The sequence below is a fragment of the Rhinoderma darwinii genome, chromosome 2 (assembly GCF_050947455.1).
Source record: "Rhinoderma darwinii isolate aRhiDar2 chromosome 2, aRhiDar2.hap1, whole genome shotgun sequence".
Lineage (NCBI taxonomy): Eukaryota > Metazoa > Chordata > Amphibia > Anura > Rhinodermatidae > Rhinoderma > Rhinoderma darwinii.
In genome coordinates this window covers 174,678,904-174,697,757 of record NC_134688.1, presented here as the reverse complement: position 1 = coordinate 174,697,757, position 18,854 = coordinate 174,678,904, and the positions used below count along the sequence as shown (strand labels likewise).

The window sequence follows — 18,854 nt, the reverse complement described above, 5'->3', positions numbered from 1 at the left end:
TGTTGACAGAAAAGCGAAAGCTTGTCAATATATTAAGTGGAAATTTATCAATATACTCAAGCTCCCAGCCTATATGTGAAAATGTTATAGTAGTCTGATCAATGGTGTGGAGAAACCCTTCTCTGAGAATGTGGTTAGTGCCCTTAAATCTCAGGGAATCCTTCAGATATAAGGCTAATATTGCACTGAACTTTGTTAGTGATCCATTCCGTGTTTTAATTGCCCTTTCTTTTTCTTTTACAGGAAATGTGTATTTTGATGTCCAGTCAATTGGCAAAAGATATGGAAAATTTACTGGTTCTTTTTCCGAAATGGACACTGAGCCAGGTCAGTTAAGGGCCTTTTACACGAGGCAATTATTGTGTAAAACAAATCGTAATATTGATTGTAATTTAGTAATCGTTGGCTAGTGTAAACATGTGTAGCGATTGCACGATCAGCAAGAAATTTCTCTTTTTATCAGATGAGTCTTTTATGATGACCTCAAATTATGGTTTGTCAGCGTTATATTCCCCTGTGTAAACAGGCATCTGCTAGTCGTTGGCAGACAAGAGATGAGGAATTGTTGGCCGGAAAGACAAGTCTTCTCAAAAGCGATCAAATTAACGAAAAAACATACGATTGCTACTTACAAATGCATATTTCCGACCGTTAACGACGAGCTATATCGACGATCAGCACTTGTTTTTAGAAATGGGTCTTTACGTGTAAAAGGACCCTTGGTACAAGATCGGTGATAGATGACAAGATGTGTGACTAACACATATGGTTGGAGAGACATTTGCAGTCAGGAATATCGAGTGCTTCTGTTCCACGGGACATTTACAGTCCCCCTCCGTATTGTTTTTTAGCTTATTGTAATTTATCAGTGCTAATGAATTAATTAATTTGCATTATAAGCCTCTCATGGTCCATAGTACTTGTTTTTTCTTGTACACTTGTAATACCAGAGTGTTACATTTCCTGTCTGGCCGATGACCATATTTAACCCTTTCCAGCCGCAGCCATTTTTGGGATTTTCACTTTTGTTTTTTCCTCCTCACCTTCCAAAGGCCATATCTTTTTGTTATTTTTCCATGTTGCCGTATGAAGTCTTGTTTTATGCGGGACGAGTTGTAGATTTTCATGACACCCTTTATTGTACCATATAATGTAGTGGGAAACTGGGAAAAATATATTTGTGGGGTGGAATAGGAAAAAAACCAGCGATTTCTCAGTCTTTTGGGGGTTTTGTTTTTACGGCATTCACCGTGCGGTTAAACCGGCATGTTAACTTTGTTCTGCGGGTCAATACGGTTACGGTGATACCACATTTATATATATATTTTTTATGTTTTCTACTTTTACAAGGAAAAAACTGATTTTGAAAATTTTAGTTTTGTCGCCATATGCTGAGAGCCATAACTTTTTTTATTTTTCCATTAATTGAGCGGTATCAGTGCTTATTTTTTGCGGGATGGGCTGTAGTTTCTATTGGATGATCACTTTTTATTACATTTTTTGTGGGAGATGAATTGACCAATTAACAGCGATTTGAGGTCGCTTTTAATTTTTTACGGCGTTCACAGTGTGAACTAAATAATGATATATTGTAAGGGTATGTTCACACGGCTTATTTTCAGCCATTTTTCGGGTCGTAAACTCCCCGAAAAAAACGGCTGAAAAAATAGAAGCTGAACGCCTCCAAACATCTGCACATTCATTTCAATGGAAAAAAATGGTGTTTCATTCCGACGGGGCGTTTTTTAAGCGGCTATTTGAAAAAAGGGTTCGTAAAAAATGCCCCATAAATAGAAGTGCATGTCACTGCTTGAGACGTTTTTGGAACCATTTTTTCATTGGGTCAATAGAAAAACAGCTCCAAAAACGGCCGCAAAGAACACATAAAGAAATACTGATTTTATTTTACCGCTTTTTTTTTACTTGTCCCTCTAATGGGGAGTTCACGCAGTTTTTTTACGCGTAAACCGCGTCGGAAAACGTGCCAAAAACGTCCCTTTTGCCTCCCATTGATTTCAATAAGAGGCGGAGGCCTTTTTTTTTCCAGCAAGCGGAAAAACCGTCTTGCTAGAAAAAAGAAGGGACATGCCCTATCTTCGGGCGTTTACGCCTCTGACCTCCCATTGACATCAGTGGGAGGCAGGGAAAGCGTATTTCGCTGCGTTTTTTTGCCGGTGGCGCTCAATGGCCGCGGGCAAAAAACGGCGTGCAGGCAGAGCAAAAGCTGCCTTAAAATTCCAAACGGAACTCCGTGTGAATCCAGCCTAAGGGACTTAAACCAGCGATCATTGGATTGCTTGCATGATATACTGCAATACTAATGTATTGCAGTATATTGTGATACTGACTATAGGAGTACAAAGATGGCAGACCTGGGGGCCTTCATCAGGCCATGCCAACCAACGGTACCCTGCGATTTGCCACTACAATGATAAACAAATTGCACTCAATTCTTTCGAATAATTGCTGTTGTTTACTTCGCAGTTTTAAGTGACAAGAGGTATGCCAAAGACTTCGCCTTATGGAAGACTGCTAAACCAGATGAGCCATATTGGGTCTCTCCATGGGGTAAAGGAAGGCCTGGCTGGCATATTGAGTGCTCCACAATTGCAAGGTACATAAAACATTTATGGGTAGAGGTCATCTGAGAATGAGATAATTGCATTTGTGTTTTACATATGTACATTTAAAGACGTTTTCACATTTACTGTGCCCGCAGTAGGACAACAAGTATATTCCAAATATACTTGCCGTTTGGAAAATGCTGCCTTCCTGCTGCAATTTCCTTACTTGCATTTACTTTTGGTTAACCAGAGCTTACATACAACTAATGATGTATATGTGTGTGTGTAATCTCATTGAATGTGACTATATTTTCTTCTATAGTACCGTATTTGGAAAACAACTTGACATTCATACTGGTGGAATTGATCTGGCATTCCCTCATCATGAAAACGAAATTGCTCAATGCGAGGCCTATCACCAGTGTGATCAGTGGGGGAACTATTTTCTACATTCTGGTAGGTATGATTTATACACATATACACATGACTGGTGCCTTATCAGAACTGGTAAATTGTTTTAAGGCATTCTGAAAATTTTAAATTGACCATGATCCTAATACAAACTTTTAAATGTATACTGTTTGTTTAACCTCTTCAGGACACAGCCTGTTTTGGCCTTGTGGACGCAGGTGATTTTTTCAAATCTGACATATGTTAGTTTATGTGGTAATAGCTTTGGATTGCTTCTACCTTTCCAAGCAATTTTGAGATTGTTTTCTCGTGACATATTGTACTTTACGTCTGTGAAAAAATTTGGTTGATAAATGCAGTATTTATTTGTGAAAAACACCAAAATGTCGAGAAAATTTGCAAAAAATTGCATTTTTCTAAATTTGAATGTATCTGCTTGCAAAACAGATATTAATCTCACACACAATAGTTACTAGTTAACATTTCCCATATGTCTACTTTATATTTGCATGGTTTTTTGAACATCCTTTTATTTTTCTAGGACGTTACAAGGCTTAGAACTTTAGCAACAATTGCTCACATTTTCAAGAAATTTCCAAAACCAATTTTTTCATGGACCAGTTCATTTCTGAAGTGGCTTTGAGGGCCTTATATATTAGAAACGCCCCATAAATCACCCCATTTTAAAAACTGCACCCCTCAAAGTATTCAAAACCGCATTAAGAAAGTTTCTTAATCCTTTAGGCGTTTTACAGCCAGGCCAACGGAGCGGCTGATCAGTGCGGGGTCTGGGTGTCGGACCCGTACCGATAATATACTGATGACCTATCCGGTGGATAGGTCATCAGTTGTCAGAAGGTGGAAAACCCCTTTTAAGTGCTGTTCGTCCAGGAGTGGTAGGAAAAGAGAGTGAGCACCAGAGCTTCACATTGTCTAAAATGTTCCTAGCTCTGAGTTGACTCCGCCCACTCCATTGAATCCTCCCCAAGACCACCCATATACCTTCCAATGTGCATCCGTACACTATAGGTAAATCTATTCTCAGTATACCCAGCTGCCTTCACATACAGTTTACAATGACTCCTTGATTGCTCCCTGCTCTCCTCCCTTTCACTTTAAGGCAGGGGCGTAGCTAGGGGGGGCAGGCGGGGCATATGCCCCGGGCGCAAGGGAAGGGGGGGGGGGCGCCGAAGAGCAGCTGATCGCTGCTGACAGGTGCCCCGTATGTCGGACACCTGCAGCAGCTTAGGAAGAGCCAGGAAATTAGGGCGTTCTGACTGGGGTCTGTGACGGCCAGGGAGTGGACCAGTCCAGTCACCTGACTTGTCACCTGACCTCACATCAGTGACATGAGGTCAGATGACTCAGGTCAGGGGACAGGTCCACTCCCGTGCTGCAGCCTCCCAGCATCTGAAGTTACACACGCCGAGAAGCAGAGAGGAAGCTCCGCCCATAGCCCGTCCTGTCAGCGAGGAGACATGGTGAGTGTCTGTGTGTGTGTAGTGTGAATACAGTGTGTGTCTCTGTGTTTGTATGTGTATGTGTTACAGTGTGTGTGTGTGTGTCTGTCTGTGTCTCTGCATGTGTTTGTCTCATATCTACTACATTATCTGTACTCAGAGAGTTATCAGTGTGCTATCTGTAGTGTTACATAGGACCGCAGGTAACATCTACTACATTATCTGTACTGTGTAGCAGAGAGTTATCAGTGTGCTATCTGTAGTGTTACATAGGACCGCAGGTAACATCTACTACATTATCTGTACTGTGTAGCAGAGCTGAGATTGTAATTTAGCACAATGTGTTATTTGTGGTGTTACATAGGACTGCAGGGGACACAACTACGTTATCAGTACTCAGAGAGTTATCACTGTGTTATCTGTGGTGTTACATAGGACTGCAGGTAACACTACTACATTATCTGTGCTGTGTACATATGTGCCTGTGTGCGTATATATGGGTCTGTTTGTGAATGTGTCTTTGTGCTTGTATATTTGTGCCTTTTATGTATTTGTATATGTTCCTGTCTGTGTATTTATCTGCTGGTGTGTGTGTGTGTGTGTGTGTGTGTGTGTGTGTGTGTGTGTGTGTATATGTGTCTGTACGTCTATATATTTACCTGTATGTATGTATTCCAGAATGTGTGTATGTATATTTGCCTGTATGTCTAAATATCTGTCTTTATGTATGTACAGTATATATGTTCCAGCGTGTCCATATATGTGGTTAATTTTTGGTTTGTGTAGGGGGCGGCAATAGAGAGTCCCGCACAGGGCGCCATCCAAGCTAAGGCCGCCCCTGGCTGTCACCAACCCTAGTCAGAAGGAACTCCGTCGCTGCCTGCGCCGAATGACCTCCTCGGCTTCTCCGGTAAGTCACACCAGGCAGAGCGGAGAGTGGTAGCGATAGGCTACCGCTCACCGGTCTGTTCACAGTGTGGCGCTAAGTACAAGGGGTGGGAGTATGGCGCTATTTAACCCCTTAATGACCGGGCATGTTTGTACCTTAATGACCAAGCCAGATTTGTCAAATCTGGTATGTCTGACTTTATCAGAGAATAACTCTGTGAAAGTTTTGAATATCCAAGTAATTCTGACATTGTTTTTTCGTCACATGTTGTACTTTATTTTAGTGGTAAAAGTAGACTGATACAATTTGCGGAAATTAATAAAAAAATTGAAAAATGGAAGAAATTTTGTAAAAATTACCATTTTTCCCTATTTTTAACTGCAATATGTCACATATGTACACACATACTGTACAATTTTTTAAATTAAATATATATTTCTATCTCTTTACCCTATTTTGGCAGCACTTTTGAAAAAATAAAATAAATTTTCAGCAATTTAGAGGACGTACAAATTGAATAATAATTGTATAAATTTTGAAGTACCTTTTGTTTCCCTGCAACAAACCAGGTTTTCAGGGGCTCATAGGTCTCAGAGTGATGGAAACCCCCACAAATGACCCCATTTAGAAAACTAGACCCCTTAAGGTATTTACCTAGGGGTATAGTAAGTATTTTGACCCCACAGTTTTTTGCTAAATTTAATACATAGCAGGTGAAAAAAAAACAAAACACTTTTTTTCATAAAAGTATCAGTTTGAAGACCAATTTCTTTGTAAAGCGACCATGAGAATGAAGAAACACACCACAAAATCTATCACCCTGTTTCTCCTGTTTTCAAAAATACCCACATTGTGGCCCTAATGCGCTGCCTGGACACACGGCAGGACCCAAAAGGAAGGGAGCACCCGGAGGCTTTCAGGACTCATATTTTGCTTGAAAATGTTTTAGGCCCCACTGTACATTTGGAGAGGCTTTGAGCTGCCAGAACGATAGAAACTCCCCATAAACGATCCCATTTAGAAAACTAGACCCCATAAGGTATTTATTTAGGGGTATAGTAAGTATTTTGACCCCACAGTTTTTTGCTAAATTTAATGCATAACAGGTGCAAAAAACATTATTTCACTTTTTTCATAAAAGTATCAGTTTGAAGACCGATTTCTTTGTAAAGCGAACATGAGAATGAAGAAACACACCACAAAATCTATCACCCTGTTTCTCCTGTTTTCAAAAATACCCACATTGTGGCCCTAATGCGCTGCATGGAGACACGGCAGGGCCCAAAAGGAAGGGAGCACCCGGAGGCTTTCAGGCCCCACTGTACATTTGGAGAGGCTTTGAGCTGAAAAGAAACTCCCCATAAACGACCCCATTTCGAAAACTAGACCCCTTAAGGTATTTATCTAGGGGTATAGTTAGCATTTTGACCACAGGTTTTTCGCTCAATATATTGGAATTAGTCTGTAAAAATTAAAATGTACTTTTTTTCTGAAACAACATAGAAATTTTTATTATTTACAAGGAATAACGAAGAAAATGCACCCCAACATTTGTAAAGCAATGTCTCCCGATTACGACAATACCCCATATGTGGTAATAAACTGCTGTTTGGACCCACAGCAGGGCTCAGAAGGGAAGGAGCGCCATTTGGATTTATGATTTTGCTGGAATGGTTTTCGGTGCCATGTCGCATTTGCAATGCACTGGAGGGACCAAAACAGTGGAAACCCACCAAAAGTGACCCCATTTTGGAAAAACCTTCAAGGAATTTTTCTAGGGGTATAGTGAGCATTTACACCCCACGGGTCTTTTGCAGAGTGTATTAGAATTAGGGCGCGAAAATTAATATCAAAATTTTTTCCACTAAAATGTTGCATTTTCTCATTTTCACAAGGGATAAAGGAGGAAAAAAACAACAATTTTTTATAAAGCAATTTCTCCCGAGTACGGAAATACCCCACATGTGGTCATACGGTTTTTCATTAGAAATGAATTAACCCTTTCAGGACTGATCCATTTTTTGCTTTCATATTTTAGATTTTCACTCCCCGCGTTCCAAGAGCCATAACTTTTTTATTTTTCCATCAATAGAGTGGTGTGAGGGCTTATTTCTTGCGGGAGGAGCTGCAGTTTTTATTGGTACCATTTTTTGGTACATAAAAAGTGATTCAAAAGTTGTATTACATTTTATTTTTAGAGCGAAGGTGACAACAAAAAAAACCAGCGATTTTGGTGGTTTCAATTATTACATTTTTTAAGGTGTGCACTGTGCAAATTAAATAATGGTATATTGTAATAGTTCGGACTTTTACGGACGTAGCGATACCAATTTTGTTCATTTTTTTACATTACTTTAGAAGAAAAATGCGAAAAGGTGTTTTGTTTTTTTTAACTTTAAAAAAAATAAATTCTCACTACTAATAACTATAATTCTTCTACACATTTTATTAATCCCCTTAGGGGACTTGAGCCAGCGATCATTGGATCACTGGTACAATACACTGCAATACTAATGTATTGCAGTATATTGTTATTCTTACAGGCTTCTGTAACAGAGTGATCGCTGTACCTGTCCGTTAGTACCGAGGGGGACTGCTGTAATACACAGCCGACACCCGCAGCGTATGGAGCGGGCTCAGCACGTGAGCCGGCTCCATACATCAACCGCCGCACCATGACGGGCAATTAAGTCATAGTGCGCAAAGGGCTTAATGCACAGCGGATGGTTCAAAGTGAAAATTGCAATTTTCCACTGATACGCCATTTTAGTGCATAATATGTTGTGCCCAGTTTGTGCCACAGAAGACAAATACCTTATAAAACGTTAAGCGGGTTCTCTCGGGTATGGCGACGCCATATGTGTGGGCGCAAACTGCTGCTTGGGCACGCTGCAGGGCTCAGAAGGGAGGGAACGCCATTTTGCTTTTGGAGCGCAGATTTTGCTTGGCAGTAGTTTTGTTTGGGGTTTTGCTGGTATTTCAGTTTATAATTTGGGGGTATGTGTAATCTGTGCGGAGAACATCAGGGTATATGTAAGCCGTGCGGGGTACATCAGGGCGTAATAAGAGGGTATAATAATGGGGTAAATAAATAATATTTCATAGATATGTGGCCGGTGTCGCACTGATAAATGGCGCCCGATCGTATCCACTTTTGGACACTCTGCACATTTTGCATCGCCATATTCTGAAAGACAGAACTTTTTTATTTTTTCACCATCGGAGCCCTGTGAGGGCTTATTTGTTGCGGGACAATCTGTAGTTTTCATTGGTACCATTTTGGGGTACATGTGATTTTTTTTTTATCACTTTTTATTCAATTTTTTTGCAATCCTGAGCAAAAAACAGGAATTCTGACACCGTTTTTTAGGTTTTCTTTTTGCGGCGCTCACCTTACGCTATAAATGACATTTTTACTTTATTCTGCGGGTTGGTACGATTACGGCGATACCATATGTATATATGTTTGGTCCTTTTTTTTTAGCGTTTGCACAATAAAATGACTTATTTATATAAAAAATAAAATTTCTGTGTCACCATATTCTGAGAGCCATAATTTTTTTTATTTTTTAGTCAAAAAAGCTGTGTAAGGGATTGTTTTTTGCGGGACGGATAGAAGTTTTTATTGGTACTATTTTTGGGTACATGCGACTTTTTGATCACTTTTTATTCTTTATTTAGGGAGGGGTGGTGACCAAAAAAATGTTGATTCTGTCGTAGTTTTTTTTTTTTGTTTTTTTTGGGGTGTTCATCGTGCGGGAAAAATAACATTACAGTTTTATAGTTGGGGTCGTTACGAACGCGGTGATATAAAATATGTGTACTTTTTTAACGTGTTCATTTTTTGTCTATAATAAAAGTCTTATTATAGGAAAAAAAAGCATTTTGTGTTTATATAACTTATAACTTTTATTTTTACACTTTTTTTGAAAACATTTTTATTACTTTTTTTTACTTTTTTTACTTGTCACACTAGAGGACATTGAGACTTGCAGCTTTGATCGCTGCTAGAGTACATTACACTACACACGTAGTGTAATGTACTCTAACTGTCATTGTGACGTAACTGTCACTCTGACAGGAAGCCGAGGAGGAACGGCCGGAGGCTGCTCCTCCAAGGCTTCCGTACATGGCAACCCGGAGGTCATTATCTGACCTCTGATTGCCACGACAAGCATCGGTAGCCCCCACGATCACTTCGTGGGGGCTGCCGATGTGCTTCAAACCACTTAAATGCGGCGACGGCAATCCGTCGCTGCACTTAAGGGGTTAATTGGCGAAAACAGTGGCGATGGTCCGCTGTCCGGCGAGACTGATATGTCAGCTGTCTAGGACAGCTGTCAGCGCGCGCCTGTCACTCTGTGTTTACACAGAGTGACAGTTTTAAATACTGACGAAAATGAACGTCCTGGGGCAGGAACTAGCAGCCGACCAGGACGTTCATTTTTGTCATTGGTCGTGAAAGGGTTAAAACGGGGGAATGTGGCGCTATTTACAAGGGGGGGGGAGTGTGGCGCTATTTACAAAGGGGCAGCGGGCTGTGTGTGGCACTATCTACAAGGGGGGGGGGGAGTGTGCCACTATCTACTAGGGGGGAAGCGGGCTGTGTGTGGCGCTATCTACAGGGGGCTGTGTGTGGCCTCTTTAATTTATTTTCTGTTCATTTATTTTTATGTTAATTACATTATAGAAATATATCGCATGTAAAATGTAGAAATGCTTTTATACTCATGTTACATTAAAAAAATTGTGAAAAAAAAATTACACCTCATTGATTGGTAGGGAAAGAAAACATGGCGAGGGGGAAGGAGATGTCTGGAAATAAGTTGGGGGGGGGGGGGCGCGCCAATCTGAATCTTTGCCCCGGGTGCAGGAGAACCTAGCTACGCCTCTGCTTTAGGGATTGTGTTTCACAGCAGCAGAACAGCAGAGTTGTGTCTCAGTACCAGACAGTGAGTAATTACAGCACTAGCTTACACTTTGTAATAGAGGGGCAACCAGGATCTCTCAGTGATTTTCTTCTCTGCTTTACTGAGTACAGATTTTAGCAGGGAATTGAGAGAGAATGATCAGTGCAGGAGGCAGATGGAGGAGGAGAGAAGTCTGATAAGTCTGAAAGAGGTATCTTTCTCAAATAAGATTTATTACAAAATTTCTTATATTCGCTTGTATATTTGATTGATGGGGGAAATGTAAACAACCGTTTACCATCAGCTTCTGTACATTTGCTATTTGTACAGGACATAACTCTCACTGGTAAATGCAGTACCACATAACGTCAATAATGTTGTTGTGAAGCTGATCGTGACGGCCTACAAAGCCCATGTTAGAAGAAACCCTTGTATTGTCAGCAGCGATTCTCCTGAGGTGGAGCTTCCTCACAGCCTCTGACGCTGTCCTATCATCATGAAGCTACTTCACACAGTGTGACTAAAGCTGGAGGGAAGGGGGATCACTTCAAACAGCCATATCGCTGGATGCGGACCACCTAGAACAGTGGCATATGACACTAGGATCGCAGTCCTAGCTGTGAAAAAAACTGAGATAACGCCAGTTGAAAACAGTCGGGAATGGAAGCCGTATACTATATGATCACACTGTGTTGCTGGGCAGGGAAGGGGGAGAAGCTGTATGCTGATTGGACAGCGTCATGCAGAAAACATTACACCACCCAGAGTGAAAAGAAAGAGTCTCCTCCTATTTGGCTATTAGAGCCACAGCATAATTAGAAAAATGCTCATAACTTTTAAAATAATAAAAGGTTTGGTTTTTTTAACCCCTACCCGCACGAGTAAGTAACTGTACGTCGTTGCGGGAGGTTACTTCCCGCACGAGGACGTACAGTTACTGAGTTTTTTCCGGTGCACACTGTCGCCAACAGCTGACACTCCACTCTAGCCGGCCAGCGGTCCTTTGCCGCTGATTTCGACAAATTAACCCCTTAAATTCGGCGATTGTTGTAATCGCCTAATTTTAGCGGTTTCTATCATATTGGCAGATCCTGGTCCGAAATCGCGGGGTTTGCCGATAGTTAGTATGGCAAACGGAAGCCAAACAATGGCTTCCGGGTCTGCCATGGACAGAAGCCCATCAGACCAACCTTCGGCTGGTCCTGATAGGCTTCCTGTCAGAGTGACAGTGTCGTTCCCGATGCACACTGTCGGCGACCAGGCTGATTTCGGCAATTAACCCGATAAATGTGGTGCTCGATTGCGATCACCACATTTAAGAGGTTTGTAGCACATCAGCAGCCCCCATGCAATTGTTGGGGCTGCTGATGCTTGTGATGGCATCCAACTGACAGTTGGAATATGTTACACTACCTAGGTAGTGTAATGTATTCTAGCAGCGATCAGAGCTGCAGGTAAAAAAAAGAAAGTGTAAAAAGTAAAAAAAACGTTAATAAAAATGTTTTATAAAAAAAGTACACATATTTGGTATCACCGTGTTCGTAACGACCCAATCTATGAAACTATAATGTTATGTTTTCCGCACAGTGAACGCCGCAAACAAAATAAACGGAAAACTATGTCAGCATCGCTATTTTTTGGTCACCCCCCTCACAAGATATAGAATAAAAAGTGATCAAAAAGTCGCATTTACCCCAAAATAGGACCAATAAAAACTACAACCCGTCCCGCAAAAAACAAGACCTCCCACAGCTTTTTTGACGAAAAAATAAAAGTTACACCTCAGAATAGAGTGTCTCAGAAAATAAATTATTTTATAGAAACGTAATTTTATTGTGCAAACGCTGCAAAACGTAAAAAAAAACTATACACATATGGTATCGCTGTAATCGCACCGACTGGTAGAATTTATTGCGCGCGGTGAACACTGTAAGAAATAAAGAATTTAAGGCGCCAAAATCGCTTTTTTTTTTTCACCTTAGCTCTAAAAAAGATCCTGTGGCGTCAAAATGCTCGCTATACCCCTAGAAAAATTCCTTGAGGGGTGTAGTTTCCAAAATAGGGTCAATTTTGGGGGGTTTCCACTGTTTTGGTCCCTCCGGGGCGTTGCAAACCCGACATGGCACTGAAAACCAATCCAGCAAAATCTGTGCTCCAAAAGGCGCTCCTTCCACTCTGAGCCCTGCTGTGGGTCCAAACAGCAGTTTATTACCACATATGGGGTATTGCCGTAATCGGGAGAAATTGCTTTACAAATGTTGGGATTCTTTTTCTCCTTTATTCCTTGTAAAGATGAAAAAATTCAATGTTTCCCAAAAAAAAAGGTGATTTTCATCTTCACAGACTAATTCTGCAAAAAAACTGTGGGGTCAAAATGCTAACTATACCCCTAGAAACATGCCTTGAGGGGTGTAGTTTCCAAAATGAGGTCACTTGGGGGGTTTCGACTGTTTAGGTACCACAAGACCTCTTCAAACCTGACATGGTACCTAAAATATATTCCTAAAAAAAGGAGGCCCCAAAATCCACTAGGTTCTCCTTTGCTTCTGAGGCCGGTGTTTCAGTCCATTAGGACACTAGGGCCACATGTGGGATATGTCTAAAATCTGCAGAATCTGGGCAATAAATATGGAGTTGCGTTTCTCTGGTAAAACCTGTGTTACAGATTTTTTTTTATTACAAATGAATACCTTGAGGGGTACAGTTTTCAAACTGGGGTGATTTATGGGGACTTTCTAATATAGAAGGCCCTCAAAGCCACTTCAGAACTGAACTGGTCCCTGAAAAAATGGCCTATTGAAATTTTCTTGAAAATATGAGAAATTACTGCTAAAGTTCTACGCTTTGTAACGTCCTAGAAAAATAAAAGGACGTGAAAAAAATGATGCAAACATAAAGTAGACATATGGGGGATGTTAACTAGTAACTATTTGGTGTGGTATTACTATCTGTTTTACAAGCAAATACATTTAAATTTAGAAAAATGGTAATTTTTGCAAATTTTTGCTAAAATTAGACGTTTTTCACAAATAAATATTGAACTTATCGACCAAAGTTTTTCACTAACATAAAGTACAATATGTCACGAGAAAACAGTCTCAGAATTGCTTGGATAGGCAAAAGCATTCTGGAGTTATTAACACATAAAGTAACACATGTCAGATTTGCAAAAAATCATCTGTGTCCACAAGGTCAAAACAGGCTGTGTCCTAAAGGGGTTAAAGAGGCTCTGTCACCAGATTTTGCAACCCCTATCTGCTATTGCAGCAGATAGGCGCTGCAATGTAGATTACAGTAACGTTTTTATTTTTAAAAAACTAGCATTTTTGGCCAAGTTATGACCATTTTTGTATTTATGCAAATGAGGCTTGCAAAAGTCCAAGTGGGCGTGTTTAAAGTAAAAGTCCAACTGGGCGTGTATTATGTGCGTACATCGGGGCGTTTTTACTACTTTTACTAGCTGGGCGTTCTGACGAGAAGTATCATCCACTTCTCTTCAGAACGCCTAGCTTCTGGCAGTGCAGACACACAGCGTGTTCTCGAGAGATCACGCTGTGACGTCACTCACTTCCTGCCCCAGTTCCTGCATCGTGTCGGCCACATCGCCACCAGAGGCTACAGTTGATTCTGCAGCAGCATCAGCGTTTGCAGGTAAGTAGCTACATCGACTTACCTGCAAACGCCGATGCTGCTGCAGAATCAACTGTAGCCTCTGGTGCCGATGTGTCCTCGCTCGTCCGACACGATGCAGGACCTGGGGCAGGAAGTAAGTGACGTCACAGCGTGATCTCTCGAGAACACGCTGTGTGTCTGCACTGCCAGAAGCTGGGCGTTCTGAAGAGAAGTGGATGATACTTCTCGTCAGAACGCCCAGCTAGTAAAAGTAGTAAAAACGCCCCGATGTACGCACATAATACACGCCCAGTTGGACTTTTACTTTAAACACGCCCACTTGGACTTTTGCAAGCCTCATTTGCATAAATACAAAAATGGTCATAACTTGGCCAAAAATGCTCGTTTTTTAAAAATAAAAACGTTACTGTAATCTACATTGCAGCGCCTATCTGCTGCAATAGCAGATAGGGGTTGCAAAATCTGGTGACAGAGCCTCTTTAAGGACACAGCATGTTTTGGCCTTCAGGACATAGCCGATTTTTTCAAATCTGACGTGTTACTTTATGTGGTAATAACTTGGGAATGCTTTCACCTAGCCAAGCGATTCTGAGATTATTTTCTCGTGACGTATTGTACTTGATGTTAGTGAAAAAATGTGGTCGATAAATTTTGTATTTATTTGTGAAAAACACCAAAATTTTGAGAAAATTTGTGAAAATTAGAATTTTTCTAAATTTAAATGTATCTGCTTGTAAAACAGATAGTAATACCACACAAAATAGTTACTAATTAACATCCCTCATATGTCTACTTTATGTTTGCTTCGTTTTTTGAACGTCCTTTTATTTTTCTAGGACGTTACAAGGCTTAGAACTTTAGAAGCAATTTCTCCCATTTTCAAGAAAATGTCAAAAGGCTATTTTTACAGGGACCAGTTCAGTTCTGAAGTGGCTTTGGAGGCCTTGTATATTAGAAACCCCCCATCAATCACCCCATTTTAAAAAAATGCACCACTCAAAGTATTCAAAACAGCATTCAAAAAGTTTCTTAACCCTTTAGGCGTTTCACAGGAATTAAAGCAAAATAATGTAAAATTTAAGAATTTCATTTTTTTTGGGCAAAATTCATTTGTTTACATTTTTTTTTGTACCATAGAAGGTTTTAGCCAAGAATTACAACTCAATATTTATTACCCTGATTCTACAGTTTTTAGAAATATCTAACATGTGGCCCTAGTGTCTTCTTGGACTGAAACACGGACCTCAGAAGCAAAGGAGCACCTAGAGGATTTTGGGTCCTCCTTTTTTTTAGAATATAATTTAGGCACCATGTCAGGTTTGAAGAGGTCTTCTGGTGGAAAAACAGTGGAGAGCCCCCAAAAGTGACCCCATTTTGGAAACTACACCCCTCAGGGAATTTATCGAGGGGTATAGTTAGCATTTTAACCCCACAGTTTTTTTGCTAAATTTATTGGAAATAGTCTGTAAAATTGAAAATCCACCTTTTTTCTGAAAAAACATAGGATTTTTAAATTTTTACAAGGAATAAAGGAGAAAAAGAACCCCAACGTTTATAAAGCAACTTCTCCCGATTACGAGAATACCTCATTTGTGGTAATAAACTGCTGTTTGGACCCACGGCAGGGCTCAGAAGGGAAACCGTGCCATTTGGATTTTGGACTCCAGATTTTGCTGGATTGGTTTTTGGTGACATGTCGCGTTTGCAACGTCCTGGAGGTACCAAAACAGTGGAAACTCCCCAAAAGTGACTCCATTTTGGAAACTACACCCCTCAAGGAATTTTCCTTGGGGTATAATTTGCATTTTGACCCCACAGGTTGTTTGCAGAATTTAATGGAATTAGGCCGTGAATATGAAAATCACACTTTTTTCTGAAAAATATGTAGACATTTTTATTTTTTACATGGAATAAAGGAGAAAAAGAACCCCAACATTTGTAAAGCAACTTCTCCCGATTATGGTAATACCTCATATGTGGTAATAAACTGCTGTTTAGACCCACGGCAGGGCTCAGAACGGAATGAGAGCTATTTGGATTTCGGAGTGCAAATTTTGCTGGAATGGTTTTTGGTGCCATGTTGCGTTTGCAGCCCTCTGGAGGAACCAAAACAGTAGAAACCCCCCAAAAGTGACCCTATTTTTTAAACTACACCCCTCAAGGAATTTTTCTAGGGGCATAGTTAGCATTTTGACCCCACAGGATTTTTGCGGAATTTGTTGGAGTTAGTCTGTGAAGATAAAAATCAACTTTTTTTTCTGAAAAAACATAGACATTTTTGATTTTTACAAAAAATAAATGAGAAAAGCACCCCAACATTTGTAAAGCAATTTCTCCCAATTACGGCAATACCCCATATGTGGTATTAAATTGCTGTTTGGACCCACGACAGGGCTCAGAAGTGAAGTAGCGCTATTTGGAGCTCAGATTTGGCTGGAATGGTTTTCGGGTGCCATGTCGCGTTTGCAGAGCTACTGTGGTACAAGTACAGTGGAAACCCCCAGGAAGTTACCCCATTTTGTAAACTACACCCCTTAAGGAATTTATTTAGGGGTATAGTGAGCATTTTGACTCAAAAGGTGCTTCTTAGAAGTTATAAACACTGGGCCGTGAAAATGCAGAATTGAATTTTCTCCAATAAAGTGTTACTTTATCCTCAAATTTTCTTTTATACAAGGTTAATTTAAAAAAAATAAAATGGTATTATTGAGATATCAAATTAAGTTGGAAAATAAATGCCCAGGTGGTATTTAAGAAATTAATGGAATGGATGAGAGGTCACTGGAGTAGTAGAAATTAGATTTAACGAATATCAACAGAGGTGTGATAAAACTGGAAGCATTCTCCGATGCAGATGCCTGGTTTAGAGGGACTGGTCATACAGTAGTGAGTGGTGTCTTTCCTAACCTCTCTGCTTGGGGAAATTCAACACCTTTTCTGGGGTTTTTAGGTTTTTTTCTGTGGGGGGGGGGGGCAGTACTCCAGGGAAATGCCGGCCATGTATTATTCTGGAGATCCCAGAAGTGCTGCTACCTTCACTGCTGCCCTCTCCTTCCTGGTCTCAAAATAATTTTTTTTATAATTTTTTCCTGGAATCCCAGGAAAGTCTCCGTATTGCTGGATGTTCCTTAGAGAACAAAGGCGTTATAGAGTGCTACTTGGGTGAGGCATACCGCCAATTTTTTATACCACACCTTAGATTTTCTTAGGGCACTGTAGGGCTGCAGTACCTGGTCCGAAAGATCCACCCCTCCCATGAATTGGTTATAGTCCTGGATGCACAGAGGCTTGGTGGTCTGCTCTGTGGCTCCTCTGACTGGAACTGGGGTGGTTCGATCAGCATGCAGTGTGGTCAAAACAAAGACCAAGAAAAAATACAGTTTTGCGGTTAAGCAAAAAGAAGTGCCTTTATTACCAGCCAAGCTATAATGATATGTATAGGTTAAAACATAACTTTTATTAATTTTTATTAATTAGGGTTAAATATAGTTAGGACACACAAGAATAGATTTAAAATTTAACCAAAGTTCACTGACAGTTGTGGATTTTGCATCAGTCAGATGCAATCAGTATATAATATAATCTGTCTATGTATGTGTCACCTACGGCGTCTGCAGAACGCCGAGTAACACAGATGAGTAGCGTCTGTGTCTATGTCAGTGAAAACTCTGAGATTTTAAAAATTAATGACGAAGCCCCCCCGACATGTTTCGCTGCATCCGCAGCGTCTTCAGGGGTAAATGGGGCAACTGAACGGCGCATGGAGGGTCCGTCCCTCTTAAGACCTCGGGCCGCCATAACAGTGGGCGTAATGGATAAGGGACCAATCAGAAGGGTTGGTACAATCCAGTCATGATACGCATGACAACCGGCTTGGTCAGCCATACAGAGACTAGAAGAGAAAGTGCCAATCACGCAGGAGCGGAGGCGCCTGCGCGGTCGGCATTGAACTACGGTAAGGTGAAATTAAACTAAGTGTGAAGGGGCAAAGACTGCGCATGTCACCACACTTAGAGAATCGGAGGTGAAAAAAGAAAGAGAGTAAGTAAATATTATCGGCAACAAGCTTAAGAAAAACTGTATGGTGATGTGTATTGACAGTATCTCTGTATAATGTATGGAAGAGACCATATAATAGTTTAAAGAGGCTCTGTCACCAGATTTTGCAACCCCTATCTGCTATTGCAGCAGATCGGCGCTGCAATGTAGATTACAGTAACGTTTTTATTTTTAAAAAACGAGCATTTTTGGCCAAGTTATGACCATTTTCGTATTTATGCAAATGAGGGTTGCAAAAGTACAACTGGGCGTGTTTAAAAGTAAAAGTCCAAGTGGACGTGTATTATGTGCGTACATCGGGGCGTGTTTACTACTTTTACTAGCTGGGCGTTGTGTATAGAAGTATCATCCACTTCTCTTCAGAACACCCAGCTTCTGGCAGTGCAGACACAGCCGTGTTCTCCAGAGATCACGCTGTGTCGTCACTCACAGGTCCTGCATCGTGTCAGACGAGCGAGGACACATCGGCATCAGAGGCTACAGATGATTCTGCAGCAGCATCGGCGTTTGCAGGTAAGTCGATGTAGCTACTTACCTGCAAATGCTGATGCTGCTGCAGAATCAACTGTAGACTCTGGTGCCGACACGATGCAGGACCTGTGAGTGACGTCACAGATCTGCACTGCCAGAAGCTGGGCGTTCTGAAGAGAAGTGGATGATACTTCTCATCAGAAAGCCCAGCTAGTAAAAGTAGTAAACACGCCCCGATGTACGCACATAATACATGCCCAGTTGTACTTTTACTTTTCAACACGCCCAGTTGTACTTTTGCAAGCCTCATTTGCATAAATACGAAAATGGTCATAACTTGGCCAAAAATGCTCGTTTTTTAAAAATAAAAACGTTACTGTAATCTACATTGCAGCGCCTATCTGCTGCAATAGCAGATAGGGGTTGCAAAATCTGGTGACAGAGCCTCTTTAAGATG

General features: G+C 40.9%; 1 protein-coding gene across 5 annotated transcripts in view; it reads left to right on the top strand.

Moving 5' to 3' along the window:
* Positions 1-18,854, top strand: part of CARS2 (cysteinyl-tRNA synthetase 2, mitochondrial) — a 145,124-nt gene that overhangs the window by 76,065 nt on the left and 50,205 nt on the right. For all 5 annotated transcript variants that reach the window (XM_075852507.1, XM_075852510.1, XM_075852508.1 and 2 more), the window contains 3 exons: positions 244-327; positions 2,485-2,614; positions 2,887-3,020. In XM_075852507.1, the coding sequence (XP_075708622.1) occupies positions 244-327; positions 2,485-2,614; positions 2,887-3,020 (348 nt within the window). The remainder of the gene's footprint in view (positions 1-243; positions 328-2,484; positions 2,615-2,886; positions 3,021-18,854) is intronic.